This window comes from Saccharomyces paradoxus, chromosome XIII (genome assembly GCF_002079055.1).
Source record: "Saccharomyces paradoxus chromosome XIII, complete sequence".
In the NCBI taxonomy this organism is placed as follows: Eukaryota; Fungi; Ascomycota; class Saccharomycetes; order Saccharomycetales; family Saccharomycetaceae; genus Saccharomyces; species Saccharomyces paradoxus.
The window spans coordinates 775,044-790,727 of NC_047499.1; the positions used below are offsets into that span (position 1 = coordinate 775,044).

A 15,684-nucleotide genomic window follows, 5' to 3' on the forward strand; every position below is an offset into this window, starting at 1 on the left:
AAGCAGCAGATGATATTGGGCACAGGAAATAAAGGCTAACAATAAGAAGCCCAAATAATAAATAACAACAGTCTCTGATCCTTGGACCGTATACAGAAGCTTGTCTATCTTGGTTATTTCGTCTTCTCTTTCTTTGCGTTTGCCTGGTTTCTGAAATATATGGTTATTATTCGAAGAACTTATTTATATCCGGGTAATTATTATGAAATGCAACAATAAAATATAATCAATAATCAACTATACATATACGAACTCCTCCTACACATCTACATCAGCTGTGTTTATCACCGCCAGCAATTTAATCATAAATAGATTCGTAAATGTGTAATTCTGGGCTCACGTTAAAGTATATTCCTGACAACATAGTTTGGCGAAGATTCGGCAATATCTTTATCAGGTAGTTCATGTAAGGATAAAAAAAATGCGAAATAATAGTCGCTAAGGGCTCAAATGAGGATTCATCAAAATAACATTCATAACTTGCAAAGTGATGAATTCTTTCAAAGCCATGAAAATCCCATGCAGTATCCTCGGGAGCATACTGTAATAAATCCAAATCCCAATTCTTCTGAGGATCAAACCTCTTAGCTAGCGATTTTCCAGTATATGCTGCAAATACTATGGGTATAATATCCAAGTACCTGGCATCTGAGGCCGAAAAGTATTGATGATTCATAATGTACTTATCAAATAATGGTAAGTATTTGGAGCAGAACGCACACTTGCAGCCGTTCCACAAAAGGTCACATGCATACATTTCATATGAGGTAATGGACTGCAACACAGTTGGGGCTATTATTGTTTCTAATGAAGATAGCTTTGGCAGAACCTTCTCATAAATTCTTTTACGGCGAAGCAAGTTTCCATCAACAGTATCAATGCCTTTACCATTTAAAGGTGGGTCATGTCGTATGCTTAGTGAACGCAAATTTTTACTCACGTTGGGTAGGTTCAAAATAAACTTATTAATGACCAGGTCCCATTTCTCGTCCATATAATGATACCCTTGTTTAGCGAATGTCTTTTCAATGAACCCTAGACTCGTCAAGGAAACAAGATTGCCTGTTATATCTTGAAGAAAGTCATCATCACATTCACAATCGTCCACCTCACAAGAAAATTCCAGTTCAAGGGCTTTAAGAGTGGATAAATTAACTACATCCGTAAACGCGCGTGAAGACAACCTCATAGAAGTAGTACTCCCTTCATCTTGCTTGTGAACGTGATTAAGTTTTAAGCGGCGCAGGTTCTTAAAGCGGAGGTTCACGGAATCAAAGTACTCGAATACCCTTAGGCTTGAATACGCTTCATCCTTTATTTCTAACTCTCCTCCATCCAGTTGCTTCATTAACAATGCACCCACTTCAGGGATTATTACGTCTCGTAAATCTAATGAAACAGGTAATTCCCATTTTAAGCTCTTGAAGTTTTCCCATAATCTGATACCATCAAATCCAGTTTTGCCATATACGATCCGCTTCTTTAACCTTGTCAGGCCATAGTACTTTTCTGAACACAACCCAAACAAGGCAGAGTCCTTGATGTCAAGAATTTCAATCGCGTTCAAGTTAGTAATCTCATTGACCAATCTTTGTAACAGTTGCAACCCTTCCTTCCTATTGTGAAACAAATTTTCATCTATAGTCAGCTGTTTTATAGATTTCAAATGCGACGCCTCTAACAATCTTTCAATTCTATCATATAGAAATATGTCATTCTTGTCACCAGTTTTCAAAACTGATCTATAACCACTTACATAAGTTTTTCCTCCCTCCAAAAAGCATTTGTTTGTCCTTAAAACAGGATTCTTAGTTATGTGAATATTATTATAAAGACGAGGGATTGCGATTATATCATGGATTTTTTTGGATGTTAGGCTCAACCTTAGCAAATCATTCTGATTGAGAAATAAGGAAGCGTGCGATAACACTATGAATAAACCTTGATCTTGGAATGCCATTTGTCAGTTATACTTTTGTTATATCATGTGACTACAACTGTCGTTTTCACAATAGCCCAGAATGGCTTGAGGATTAGTAAAGGGGCACGATTTGCTTTGGTAATAAACCTCACCTTTAATTTTTCATTCATGAACATTTTTCAACAAAAAAAAGAGGTGGAAAAAATCGGAAAGAAAAATGACCACGATAAAGATCTAACTAAGTTCAATCATCGTATTAGAGAATAGAAATTGTTATGCCTTAGGATAGGTTCCGCAGTGTGTTATGTGTCTAGATTCATAAATATGTCATAGGCGAATCGGAGCATATGGAAAGTATGTATCTGTATATTTTCATTATCTAGAACTGGGAATAACTGATAATTAGGGGATGAACGGAATGTCTAGTCAGATCATCAATAAAATTCTCATAATTTGAAGGAAAATACTGTTGGATCAGTTCCTTTAAGAGCGTTATCCTTGAAAATATTTCAGTATTAGAACACCAGCCGAGGGGGGAGTCTTTCAAATCCGCATTGTTGAGGTGTTTCAATAGAGCACTTTTTAGGTGGGATATCTGATCCTTGTAACACTTTGAAATGTCCTTTGCAGTTGATTTTATCATATCTAATAGATGCATTGCCCTTTGTAGTTCGTTAATGAACTGGTTATCCTTTTCTGTGGTAAATAGACAATTTTTCACCGATTTTCTGGCAGCAAACATATCATATTCATTTAGATATTGGAACAACTGCGAGCACAATTCTTCTACTACCTCAGAACCTGTGAATACTTCAACAAACTTTCCTGTAAATATAAGAGCGGTCACACCGGTATTCTTGTTACATTCCCAGTCTTCAGCTTGTATGAAGTACTTGTTCAAATAAAAGGAAGCCTTCTCTCTTATTTCCGAATCATCGTCCCATAAAAAGTTATAAAACTGTAATAGTATTTTGAAGTTCTTACAACTTTCCGGAAAAGCAGTTAAACATTCTAAAGATGCTAATCTGAAATCTTTGGAACAAGAATCGGAAAAAAAACCCCGTAACAAATTCCATATCCAGTGAAATGTCTGTGAAGACAATTGGGTGCTCAGTGATGAAACGGCAGCGAGTTTCGCGTCTTCACTATTATCCGCTTTTAGAAGTTCAGTGCAAGTTGCCAGGGATAAAGCACCCTCCTTTCTTGAGAGAATTTTCACTACTAGAGCTTTAGCCATGGGCAGCAAATCTGTAACTGTGAGTAATGGTTGTAGTTGTTCAAAAAATTCAGAACTTCTTTTAGTTTCCCAGTGAAAGTTATTATTCATGTACTGCAATGTGTTAAGTTGAACTTCATAAAATGGAGATTGCAATCCTAATAAACAAATATCATGCAAATGTATACTATCCTCATACTTTAAGAGGATGCTTAATATTTGTGAAAGATACAGCTGTTTGCTACCATTGACAACGTATTCGTTATTTTCAGTAATAAATATATTCCCTAAAGTGCTGGTATAATCCTTCAAAACTAAATCAGGTATGTCACATGTTTCCAATATACACCACGTTAATTTTAAGTAGGCCTTCTTGGTAATGAAACACTTGTTCTCCAGTAAAATCATCCTTTTCTTTTCAAATATTTTTTGAATCAACTCCGTATCTTTATTTTCTGAAAGGTATTGTGGCACCAATTGTTGAAGTGCAAGCAAGTGTCCATGTAACTGGTTCTGATTCTCAATAGAAGCCAATTCAAGCAATTTTCTTACTTCTTCTTCAAATTTTTCGGACAACGAATGCAATACTCTGGATGCCATATCTCTGATCTTCCAGTTCTCATTTGATAAACACACATAAATGGAAACGTTGAATTCTTTTAGACCAGCATAACCTGGTGTAGGCCGTAATCTCAGTAATACATTAAGGATCAAAAAAATGCTTTCAATATGATATGTTTTCCTTTCATTTCCAGAATATTGAGCAACAGAATTGTTTAAAATATCTAAGAGCAGTTGTCTCAAGCCAGAATATTTGGTAAAGAATAATTTTGCACTAGCGCTTCTGCCCACTTTTCCAAAAATTCTATTTTGCAGGGAGGTAAATAGCATGAGAGAACAGTTTCTTAAAGCCCATATATCACAGTCAAAATTTAATAAGGCTAGTTCTAATGCCTCAGAGACAAATGACGTACAATGTGCAGAGAGCTTAGGTTCAACAAATATTGCGTTTATACAATTGATAGCATTAACCTGTGGTAAATCAAACTCATCCTGATGGGGGGGAACTGGTAATCTTGCAATGAGAAGTAAGTCTTCAAAAGTTTTTTGCAACAGAGGTCTCCCTTTGGTAACCTCGGCACTTAAGACAGTTGTGACTAAGAAAGGCAAGCCACCTGACCTTCTTGTAATATGTTGAGTTTTAGACTTCAAAGATTTTATGCTTTTGTTTAGAAGTTCCTGGAGAAGAGCGGGAAATTCAAGTTGACAACGAATGCAATATGCCTTCAACCCCGGTAAAACAGCTTGGAAGGCCCCACTATGACGAATAGTAGAAAGCTGAACTGTAAAAAGATCGCCGATACTGTGTAACTGATCGCTTGTTAAAGGATATTCTTTCAATATCGTTTCGAGTAAATATGATGCTTCTTTAATCGCCCTAAATGCGTGACTTATTATAACTTGGTCCGGTACACCACAATCAGCATATACTTCAGGTAGTATTCCAAGTGCTGAATCATGACATACCACATTTCTCGTTGCCTCCCAGCCCTTGAGCACAAGGTTTATTGTTTTTGAGATTGTTTTTGAAGTATCTCTATGGTTTTTTTCGGAGTTAAACTTATTCAAAACTAAGCTTAGTGCAGCAAAGTGAGTACCGACTGAATTTTCTGCACAACCGATGCTGTCATTTTGCAAATCTTGTACCATCCGCGATAATATATCAATTGTCTGATCAATAAAACTTCTTTGAGAACCCATTATCGTAAATATGAACTCGTATACGGCAGCCCCAGCATCACCTTTTTCGTAGTTATTCAAAAGAGAGTTTGCAGTTCGCCTTAGAGCGTTTATGTTCAACCTATCCAAGAGACTTCTGGATTCATCAGCGCTAATCATCATAAATAACATTTTTTTGGATAATTCGCGCACGTCAGCATAATTGCTGACCAAAAGGTCAATGAGCAACCTTAAAAATGTGACATCTTGTAAAATGGGGAGAGAAAAAGGGTATTCTCTTTTGTTTTGGTTGTCTAAAAATTGTTGTGGAGTAGATTTGTCGATACCAGACTTGATCAGTATATGCAAAAGTTTTAATGAGGTCACATTCGCCTGATATAAAGTACCAGGGGCCAGGTGATGTTTTATAGAGCTGCACAGCCAAACCAAGAAGGCTTGGGACTCCTCAACTTGCGCCAACTTTTCCTTCTGTTCGTCAGGAAATTTCCCAGCCTTCTTGAGCTTTCCGGCATCTCTAGCTAAAGAATAAGCACAATCTCTAATCCTGAATATAAAATGTTTCATTGAACTGCAAAAGTAATTTCTGCGTTCAAGCTCGGTATCGACGAAGAACACATCTAGGTACTGTTTGATAGTTTCGAAGACGAAGGGACGAATAGGCTTCGACTTTTTTGTGGAAAAGGTCAGTATTTCAAATACCTGGAGTTTATACTCATCTTGCTCTAAGAGTTTGTTGATGGAATTTATACTAGTATATTTATTATCACAAAATGGTTCTTCTTCGATCCCCAATTCCTGGCCAATCTTTAACAGTGAGAGCAGAAGTGATGGGTCTTTCTTAGGTATGCTTTTGAGGAAAATGGTGAAGATCGAGTTTGGCATATTTTTGAATAGTGGAATCATGATATACAAATTAATGGATTTGGTGTATTGGTTGTCATGAATGTATTTTAAAGCAGAACTTTTCCACAATTGTATCCACTCCTGCACAAAAGCTTCGTCCTTTTTAAAATGCTTTTCATAAACGTTTAACAACAAACTAACAACGCATTTACCCACTGGGTTTGCTAGTAAATCAGAATTCATCAAAGAAAAAGAGTTATCAATGAAATGTGGCTTTTTTTCTAAAATATAGTAAAGGTCAAAGTCAAAAGAAAGGGCATCAATCAAGTAATATTGGACACGCAAAGTAGAGGGTACTTCCAATATTTCATTCATCCAATTGAATAAAATATCCTTCAAGATTGACATAGGATACGTGATTTTCAATAAGTTCAGTAGTTTGCCGAATAAATCTCTCAAAGCATTCATCAGTGGGGCCCCACCATCGGCCCAAAAGTCAAGCACATATTCAAAGATAATATTTGCATTCGTTTCAGTTAAGAGATGCTCTTTCACTGCCGATAAATATTCTTGAGAGTCAATTTTTTTGCTTGCAATTATCTGATGGCTCCTCAATAAACAGATCGAAAAGGTATCTGGAAAAATTAACTTTGTTGACTCGTTTAGATTCGGTAACCCGTCCTTAATATACTGTATTAGATGCCTGAAATTTTGCTCAATCTGGGTTAAAATAGCATCTTTATTTTCATTGTTAATTTTTGCTGGATTATTAGCTATCAAGAACTCTTTGATTCGGAAAAGCTCGATTTCCTGACTGGGGAATTGTGCATCCGTAGTCATTTTCTGGAAACTTTCAAAGTGAGTGGTAATGTATATCGGAGAAGCTCACAATAATGTTACCATTCCCGCGATGAGCTTTTCTCTTAAAATGAAATTTTTATAATAACATTTTTTTTCAACCTAGGTAAATTTTCGATGAAAAAAGCGGGAAGTACGCATCTCTGACAATGAACCGTGCCATTAAAAATAAAGGTTATGAACTAATAATGATGAATAAATAAAAAGTACTCGCAACGTGTTTCTTGCTCAGCTTTTGCGTGCGAGGAAAAAAATGTTTATTACGGTTTCTTTGATATAAGGTCACTTGAAAGAAACACCAGAAGGAGGATATTAAATGACTTTCGGAGGTATTTCATTTTTATTCCTTTTTTTGTTTTCCATATATAAGTATATCTATATAGTAAAAAGAAAACCTTTTCCTATGATGGACTAAAAAATATAATTATGAATAAATTATAAATAGTTGACGCATTAAAAGATATCGAGTACACTTATCCGGCCTAAACTAAATGTCATCAATATCAAGTTCTTCATCTTCACCTTCTTCATCATCTTCATCAGCGTTACCGAATTCAAAGTTAACGTCTTCGTCAGATTCGAAACCAAAGTTGTCGGTTTCATTAATCTTTGCGTTCTCAGGAAGTTCACCTTGGTTTTTCAGTGTTCTGGCTTCATCTAAATTATACTTGTGAACAACATCACATTGGTCATCTTGAAAATCTCTCAAGGAAACAAGAATAATATCACCCTGTCCCATCCAGACCTTCTTTCTTAACTTACCTCTAATATGAGCCATTCTCTTATTACCATCAAAACAACTGGCTTCGACTCTCCCGTTACCCAACATCTTGGTGATTTGAGCATACTCTTGGCCTTCTTCTTTATAAATAAGCTCACGCTTTGGACCATCAGAGTCGTTCTTACCTCTTCTTCCTTTTTTACCACCTTTAGTGTTTTTTTTACCCATGATAAACTTTGCTCTATGTTACACTAATGCTACTAATACAACCTCTGCACAAGCAAAGACTTCTTTCTGCAAACTAAAATTGAAGCTTTTTCAATTTTTCACTATTACTCTTGCGGCGAAAACAAAAATGAAAAAAAAAAGTGAAAAACAGCGTTCGTACGTAACGATGATCATACAAATCCGGTTGTGATAATGAATAAATAGCTGCGTTTGTTATTTGGAACTCATTTGTAATTTATCGTGCTGTATATACATATATACGTAAAGAGAAAATAGTACTTTTATATTTATAATCGCTCGTTAAAACTATAACCGAAGAATAAAAAAGAGAACAATCCTGGAAGTACAGGAGGGAAAAAAGATCGCTTAAGCGGCTGTCAAGTCATGAAGAATTGTAAAAAGTTCATTGACACCATTGATATGTTCCTTCGCATAAGTAGATCTAGAGCTACCGTAAAGAATGGTGTAACCAAATTTTAGATTGTTCTTTTCAACCTCTTGCTTCACTAATTTAAACAATGGTTCGATAATAGGTGATGTTGAACCGGAAACGCAAACAAAATCCACCCGGTTTTGGAAATGCTTCTTATTATTACCGACAGACATCGAAGAGGATGTTCTCGATAGAGAAATTCTGCTATTGTCAGTAGGACTGACACCACTGTTGTAGAATTTCATCAAAAACTCGGCGGCGGCTAAGGCTAGCCCTGTTTGTTGAACAAAGACGATATCCTTATGCACATAAGCATGGATATCCTTGTCATCGAATAAAGTGTTTATGTGCGTGATAGCTTCCCCAATAACGGTTGGGACACGATCTTGATCTTCGGCATTTTCTGTATGGAATCTGATCATAGAGTCGGCAATTTTGTAGTATGAACCAGGTAATCTCTCGACTTTTTCATCAAAAATCTTTGCCACCTCTTTCATCCAATCAAGCTCCTCCACGATATTGTACCATGACCCGTTAACTCTTACGTAAGCACCATTTTCCGCTATCAAACCGATGTTTAAAACACCATTGTATAACCCTTCGAATGTATTCTTTGTAAATGAACTCAAAACGTAAACTATATTATTGGAACTCAATTCACTTAGTAAAGATAGCATTCTTGACGTTGGAGGTTCTGAAATCTTGAAGATGAATAAATGTTTTTTGGAGGCTTTGTAGTCGGCACAGAATTTTTCTGGGGCCAAATTGAAAACAGTTGATGTTTCTTGGTTGGACTCCCAAGCATTATTTATATACTCGAAACATTTGGTAATCCAATTATCCGAATCGTGTTCAATAACAGATTTGAATAATTTTTTCCACCTACGTCTTTTTTCTTCGGGAGACATTTCCAAACTCCTCTTGATACTTTGTGCTACATGATTTATATCCCATGGGTTGATTAAAATAGCACCCTCCTTTAGGACAGAAGAACTACCGGTGAATTCAGATAATAACAAAGGTGCGTTTTTTTCGAATGAACTGACAATGAATTCATGACATGTTAAGTTCATACCTTCTCTTAGCGCGTCCACTAAGAAAGCATCTGCTTCACAATTCAACGCCAAATATTGAGCAAAATCTAAATCTTGATGTAAAAACACCACTGGTTGAGAAATACTGATGTTCGAGGACAAAGAATTGATTCTATCGACGACAACCATAATTTGGCGTTCGTACTCAGGATCGGAACTCTTACCAATGCAGATTTGGATCAAAACAACTTTTTCAATATATTCAGGGTTTTCTATCAAAAACCTTTCGTAGGCCAACATTTTTTTCTGAAGACCTCTAATTCTGTCAAATTGATCGCGACAAACAATCAGTTTTTTATTACGCCATCTCTCTTTAATAAGTTGACGCCATTCAACTACAGAATCATTTCTTAATTGCGACGCCAAATGGAAATAATCAATACCGATTGGCGCATACATTACAGAAACAATATTGCAATGGTACTTGACTTCATCATTGGAGACATCTGCAGCAAGTAATCTATTACAAGTCTGTAAGAAATGTCTCTTATACTCTTTTGTTTGAAACCCAACAAAGTTTGCGCCAATGATACCTTCCAGGATCCTTTCTCTGTTAGCAAGGCATCTGAATACCTCACTACTTGGGAAGGAAACGTGCAAGAAAAATCCAATCTTAGCTTTAGGCAGTTTCTCTCTCACCATTTGTGGAACAAGCATTAAGTGATAATCATGGATCCAAATTGTGTCGCCAGGTTTGTAAACGGAAACTATCTTATCAGCAAACCTTTGGTTGACTTTTTGGTAGTAGTCCCAGGAATGATCTTCAAAAGCCTTTGAATTTGGATTATCTGGAATTTGATAATGTAGGGTGGGCCACAAAATCTGTTTGGCATAATTTTTATAAGCACCCTTAAAAGTAATATCATCAGTGACCACTGGGTAAGAGCAGAAATCCTTTTCTAATTTCTTCGAAATCTTCTGGCAAACTTCGTGAGGAAGTTCATCAGTGGGAATACCCATTGTACCTATCCAGGAAACAGGCTCTTTCACAGTCTTTTCAGCAACTGCAATATTGACCGCATTTTTTAAGGATCCGTTCCCTTTGTCACTGTCGACTATTGTCCATGGCAAATGTTTAAATAGTTCGTACGAGTTTCTCATTAGAGATGCTCTTAATTTTGCGTTATTGGAATAACCACCAAATTTGGGGACGTTGTATTTCTTCGTAGCGTCGGTCTCCAAATCGGAATCAATGTCATCCTCACTATCAGTGTCTTCAATGAAGTTATCTTGAAAGTGCTCCGAATACTTCAGGTTAGAACCTGCAGAAGCAATGGAAGAGTCCCCAGCAGCGCTTCCGGAAACTCTCTTCATGGAGGGCAAGGAAGCTTGCTGTTGGAATTCTTCTCTAACTTTCGCGACATCTACAACAGCAGGATCGACATCAGGAACGCTCTTGGAAACGGGAGTAATTACGGCACTCTTGGATGAGCTTCTGACCCTAGAGGGATGTGAATCGAATGACAGATTAGGATTTTTCATAAGGTTAGAGTTCAAATCGTTGTAGTGAGACGATCCGCGACCAACAGAAATAGATGAAGCAGAAGCTTCCTGAGCGGGAGGACAGACTCTAGCAGATGGTGCAGAAAAAAACTCCTCCACTGAAGGCCGCTGAGCAGTTGAGCTAGAAGAAACTGGGTTATTCGTTTGCGGAATACCAGAGTTTGCCGCATGAGTGGCGTTAGCAGTCAGTTCTTCCAGAAATTGCTCGGAAGAAAGCATTTCCATCTCATTATGGTAGTTAACTCCCGTAGCAGGAGAGCTCACAGTGGCCCTAGGTAAAGGTTCACCGTTGATTTGAGGCTCTTGGGGCAAGCCAATATAATGAGAACTTGCTGAAGTCACAGAACTGCTTCTTTCTTGCTTGTTATTGCTCAATTCCTGATTATTGCAGTCTACCTTGATCATACTTGATTCAACTAGCTTTGCAGTATCCGAATTGGTAACATCAGCCTCGAACTGAGGCGTATAGGGTAAGAATAAAGAAGCGACGATAATAGTCATTGACGTTGACTGTGGTTATTGGTCTATGGTTTCCTGGATAGCAAGCAACAAATTATAAAGTCAGGACCTGCGATGACTTTATACTGTTTTATTATAATAGAAGATGAAGTGGAATAGCAACAGTACTCAAAACTTCTGTCTTGAACTTAATACTATTGAATGGTCGCTCGTCCACTCGATGCTCCCTGGTGTTGCTACTGCTGCGTGCTGAAGGGGATTAATTAATTCCAGGGGCACCGCGCGAAGCCAGGAGAACAATTGATTACGTAGGGAAGAAAGGGCCCTTTTAATGGACTGCCAGCTACAACTTTATCGAAATTAGATGTTACACAAGGCTAATCATTGTGGAAGTAATGGATAAACTTGTTGATGCGCACTGTCATATCATCACCGACCCAAACGATACACTCGGTGGTGATGATGGAGCGTCCCATGGTATGTTGCGATGCGTCATGTCATCAAACCCATACGACTGGAACAAATTGAAGAAAATGGCTGGTAACAGCAGAAGGAAAGATGGTTTATGCGTTGGATTTGGCGTTCATCCTTGGTACAGTCACTTATTTTATGTGGGAGATCGATGCGACAAGGTTTCTCACTACCAAGATGTATTGGAATATAAGAACGAAGAACAGTTCGCCAGTTTGGTTCAGGTGCTTCCTGATCCTCTAGATCTTGAAGAGTATATAGATAGAGAGTTTAATGACACGTTAGTTAGTGTGATTGGAGAGGTCGGTCTTGATAAGCTCTTTAGACTTCCCGCGAATGGCTTCTACATGCAGAACGAGAAGGCCAGACTAACAACAGTGAAGGTCAAGCTATCGCATCAAGAAATAGTTTTCAGGCGATTTTGCCGGCTGGCAAGGCACACAAGCAAGTCCATTTCTATACACGATGTAAAGTGCCATGGGAAGCTAAACGATATCTGCAATGAAGAACTCTTGCCATATCACTCTGTCAAGATATGTTTGCATTCATACACAGGGTCCAAGGAGACGCTTTTGGGTCAATGGCTCAAGAAGTTTCCTTCGGATCGTATCTTCGTAAGCCTATCCAAATGGATTAATTTCAAGAACCCAGAAGAGGGAGATGACCTGGTTAGGAGCTTGCCCCCAGCGTGCATACTTACTGAAACCGACTACCCCATTGACAACCCAGATCCGTCATACCAAAGGGCCCTCACAGATCAGCTGCAGTATTTGAATGCACAAATCGCACGAGCATGGGACGGGAACCTGGATGCCTCACAAACCGCTTTGCGTATATATGAGAATTTTTGGAAATTTATCAAGTGAAATACGACAGCATAGCATTGTAATGAGATAACTTAATTATATTTGTTATATTTTCTTCTCTAGTATGCATATGCTTTATCTAAGGCAACGCCGTTCCGGAGGGGAAAAAGCGCTCTTTTTTATATACTTTTGAAATTTTTCAGAATATAATTAAGAAAGTACATAAAAGCGGTTGTGTATCCATTGTGGTAATGCCATTCATTTATAGTTTATCAACTCAAGGATAGGTATATAGTCAGGAACAATGGCTAGGCCAATTAATTCAAACACTGAAACGGAATCGAGAGGCAGGCCCACTCAAAGCGGTGGTTACGCAAATAACAACAATGGCAGCAATAATAACAATAATAATAACAATAATAACAGCAACAACAGTAATGGGCCTACTTCCAGCGGGAGAGCCAATGGGAAGCAAAGGCTAACAGCCGCACAACAGCAGTACATTAAGAATCTCATAGAGACACATATCACCGACAACCACCCTGATCTACGTCCTAAGAGCCACCCGATGGATTTCGAAGAGTATACGGATGCGTTTCTGAGAAGGTACAAGGATCATTTTCAATTGGACGTGCCGGATAACCTGACGCTGCAGGGATACATTTTGGGCTCCAAATTGGGCGCAAAGACTTATTCATACAAGAGAAACACACAGGGGCAGCACGATAAAAGGATACACAAGAGGGACCTGGCTAACGTGGTGAGAAGGCATTTCGATGAGCATTCCATCAAAGAGACTGACTGCATACCGCAATTTATATATAAGGTAAAAAACCAGAAGAAGAAATTCAAGATGGAATTTCGGGGCTGATCAACAATGAAATAGCCCTTTTGTGTACACATATATGTAAGCTCTCGAAGGCGGTAATCGTTAAAATGGACAGTAACACTTCTTTATTTGTTAGTATGCCATTTGGCTTGATGCCTTTTTATATACGGTGCGGGTAGCAGTCGCGCTATTTTAAACGATCTAATATAACTGAGATAGGTCTACTACTGATCATTGAATAGACAACTCACCAACCCATCTCTCAGAAGAGGCGCCATAAAGCATTACAATCCACGATTACGCAAACTTTCTTTTTGGCCATGGAGGATTCGAGATTGCTTATCACTTTGGTTCTTGTATTTGGAGTTATATTTCTGAAAAAATTCTTCCAAAGTAATCAGCATCCCTCAGCACAACGCTTATCCGCAACGGGTGTAAACGCACACGGAGGTCCCCAAGGCCCCACACAGAATGCCTTGAGAAGGACTGGTAGAGTCAATGGAGGTCATCCCGTGACTGCTCAGATGGTAGAAACAGTGCAAAATCTTGCACCTAACTTGCATCCCGAGCAAATTAGATATAGTTTGGAAAACACAGGCTCAGTGGAGGAAACGGTGGAAAGGTACCTGCGTGGTGATGAATTGAGTTTCCCACCTGGGTTTGAGCCATCCAGAGCGCCAATGGGAGCCAATGCGGCTGCTAATAATAACATTGCTGGTGGTGGGGAATTCAACGACCCTAGAAAGAAGAATATGATTTGTGCTGAGAACCTGCTTGATAAATTCCATGTCGACCCCAATGAAGATATGAGTAACTTAAGCTTTAAGGATTTAGACATAGAAGAGAGAAAGAAATTGTTGGTTTGGCAAGCCAGGAAGAATTTAGAGACAAAATTGCAAAATGATAAAGATTTGCAAAGTTTGCTGTCTTGAACGCTTGAGCGTTTATCGGGAGACATCTAGATGCGCCTGTTTTGCATACAAGTATATCTTTGTGTTTACTTATTTAAAACGACTAAATAAATAACCCAAAAAAGGAAAGAAAAAAATGTAATTATTAAGCACCAGAACGCGGTATTGAGGCCAGTTTGGTATACTGTCCAAAAAATGTCTTTATCGAAATGGCTTTCTCTAGCGGTATCCAGTGAATGGCTTTCTTGCAGTCCATTAGATGTTCTGTTACCGCTTCTAGATCTTCAATTTGGTCTTTCTTGTAAAAATGGCCTGTGACTATAAATTCTGGAAACAGAGTGAAAGCGTATCTATTTGGATCGGGTGTGGCCTTGAAATAAACCTCTAATGGTTTTCTTTTGTTGTGACAGACGGACGAGATGACGGCAAGATCGGTGACTTGAAAGTGTACGATACATTTCCCAGGTTGTTGTTGATGAAATTTTTCTGAAATACGTTGCAGTTTCTCCTCAGAATCAAATATGCAAGCCTCATTGTTTGACCATATTTTAGCGATTTCAAGCACAGGGATATCTTTACCGGGTTCTGCACACGGTATATACAGGGGATATTCATACAGTTTGGGTCTGAATGTTCTTCTCCCTTTCCCCCGCCTCAAATACTTCATAACCTCTATCGATAGCAGCCGATGCGATGCCATGCAAAGAATATAACCCGTTTGCCTTGGTGTCCATGTTAAATCGAACTTCTGTGAAGTATTAAAAGCTTGACTATTACTCTTTTGGACCATCTCCGTCACTATTTCAAGTTCCTGATCTCTTGGCAGTGATTTTGTGAACGGTCGTACGGGAATCGCAGACCACTTCAAACGTGACAAATCCAAAGAATGGAAGAAAGACTTGAACGCCTCTATTTGATGTACTCTATCATCATATATGATTAATTCCTGCAGTGAAGGATAGTATTTCAAGAATTCCCCCATCAGCTCCTTCTTATACTTGCTAGTATACTCAGAAATTTCTTTTTTTTTCAGACAAACTGCATTGAACCTAAACTCATTTGTTGAACATTTCCAATGGCTTCTTGCCGTCTGCAGAGCATGCTCTATCAACTTATGGAACCTGTTTTCCTCTCTGCCCGTTAAAATGATCGAGATTGTATCCTTGGCACAATACGATTCCTCTGCCAGTTTAATAATATTCTCATTCCATGAATATTGTCTGGGTTTAACCTTCGAGATCTTGATAGCAGCCTGCAGAAACTCCGGCTCATTCCACCAGCCTCCATTCGCTAACACGCTCGATGTCAGCACATTCAGTAGCTCACGTGTATACAATTGCTCTGTAGGGCCCGGCGTTGCAAATAATGTATTGTCGAAGTCGTATATGTGCAACTTCGTAATTGCATGCTCAGGAACCTCCGAGGGCACAACCAACTCGCAAGAGCAACTATTCCATTTTCTGAGCACACAGTGGTTGCCACTCCTGCTGGACATCACTCCCTTGGTCCGTTATTCTTCTATTATACTCGTTCGGGTTATGCAGACAAACAGCACATATGATAATTCACTTTTTTTCTTCCATTATACGCTACGGTAATGAGACCTGATCTACGGACTCGTTTCTTCTATCTCCGTTACCCGTCGTACACG

At 38.5% G+C, this 15,684-nt stretch overlaps 8 protein-coding genes across 8 annotated transcripts; 3 read left to right on the forward strand and 5 right to left on the reverse strand.

Annotated features, from left to right (window-relative positions):
* Positions 1 to 298: 298 nt before the first annotated feature.
* Positions 299 to 1,960, reverse strand: ROY1 (Roy1p; the record flags this gene model as incomplete). Its single annotated transcript, XM_033912669.1, has 1 exon — positions 299 to 1,960. The coding sequence occupies one exon, from the start codon at positions 1,958 to 1,960 to the stop codon at positions 299 to 301; it is 1,662 nt and encodes a 553-aa protein (XP_033768560.1).
* Positions 1,961 to 2,300: 340 nt separating this feature from the next.
* TRM732 (tRNA methylation protein TRM732) lies at positions 2,301 to 6,560 on the reverse strand (the record flags this gene model as incomplete). The annotated part of the gene is made up of 1 exon (XM_033912670.1): positions 2,301 to 6,560. One exon carries the CDS (start codon positions 6,558 to 6,560, stop codon positions 2,301 to 2,303), a length of 4,260 nt encoding a protein of 1,419 aa, XP_033768561.1.
* A 505-nt stretch (positions 6,561 to 7,065) lies between these two features.
* On the reverse strand, positions 7,066 to 7,527 carry TIF11 (translation initiation complex factor eIF1A; the record flags this gene model as incomplete). The annotated part of the gene is made up of 1 exon (XM_033912671.1): positions 7,066 to 7,527. The coding sequence occupies one exon, from the start codon at positions 7,525 to 7,527 to the stop codon at positions 7,066 to 7,068; it is 462 nt and encodes a 153-aa protein (XP_033768562.1).
* Positions 7,528 to 7,893: 366 nt separating this feature from the next.
* On the reverse strand, positions 7,894 to 11,058 carry TPS3 (trehalose 6-phosphate synthase/phosphatase complex subunit; the record flags this gene model as incomplete). The annotated part of the gene is made up of 1 exon (XM_033912672.1): positions 7,894 to 11,058. The coding sequence occupies one exon, from the start codon at positions 11,056 to 11,058 to the stop codon at positions 7,894 to 7,896; it is 3,165 nt and encodes a 1,054-aa protein (XP_033768563.1).
* Positions 11,059 to 11,411: 353 nt separating this feature from the next.
* On the forward strand, positions 11,412 to 12,353 carry SPAR_M03770 (putative endodeoxyribonuclease; the record flags this gene model as incomplete). The annotated part of the gene is made up of 1 exon (XM_033912673.1): positions 11,412 to 12,353. One exon carries the CDS (start codon positions 11,412 to 11,414, stop codon positions 12,351 to 12,353), a length of 942 nt encoding a protein of 313 aa, XP_033768564.1.
* Positions 12,354 to 12,597: 244 nt separating this feature from the next.
* On the forward strand, positions 12,598 to 13,164 carry SAP30 (Sap30p; the record flags this gene model as incomplete). Its single annotated transcript, XM_033912674.1, has 1 exon — positions 12,598 to 13,164. The coding sequence occupies one exon, from the start codon at positions 12,598 to 12,600 to the stop codon at positions 13,162 to 13,164; it is 567 nt and encodes a 188-aa protein (XP_033768565.1).
* Positions 13,165 to 13,442: 278 nt separating this feature from the next.
* On the forward strand, positions 13,443 to 14,054 carry CUE1 (Cue1p; the record flags this gene model as incomplete). The annotated part of the gene is made up of 1 exon (XM_033912675.1): positions 13,443 to 14,054. The coding sequence occupies one exon, from the start codon at positions 13,443 to 13,445 to the stop codon at positions 14,052 to 14,054; it is 612 nt and encodes a 203-aa protein (XP_033768566.1).
* A 124-nt stretch (positions 14,055 to 14,178) lies between these two features.
* SPAR_M03800 (uncharacterized protein) lies at positions 14,179 to 15,528 on the reverse strand (the record flags this gene model as incomplete). The annotated part of the gene is made up of 1 exon (XM_033912676.1): positions 14,179 to 15,528. One exon carries the CDS (start codon positions 15,526 to 15,528, stop codon positions 14,179 to 14,181), a length of 1,350 nt encoding a protein of 449 aa, XP_033768567.1.
* Between the last annotated feature and the right edge of the window lie 156 nt (positions 15,529 to 15,684).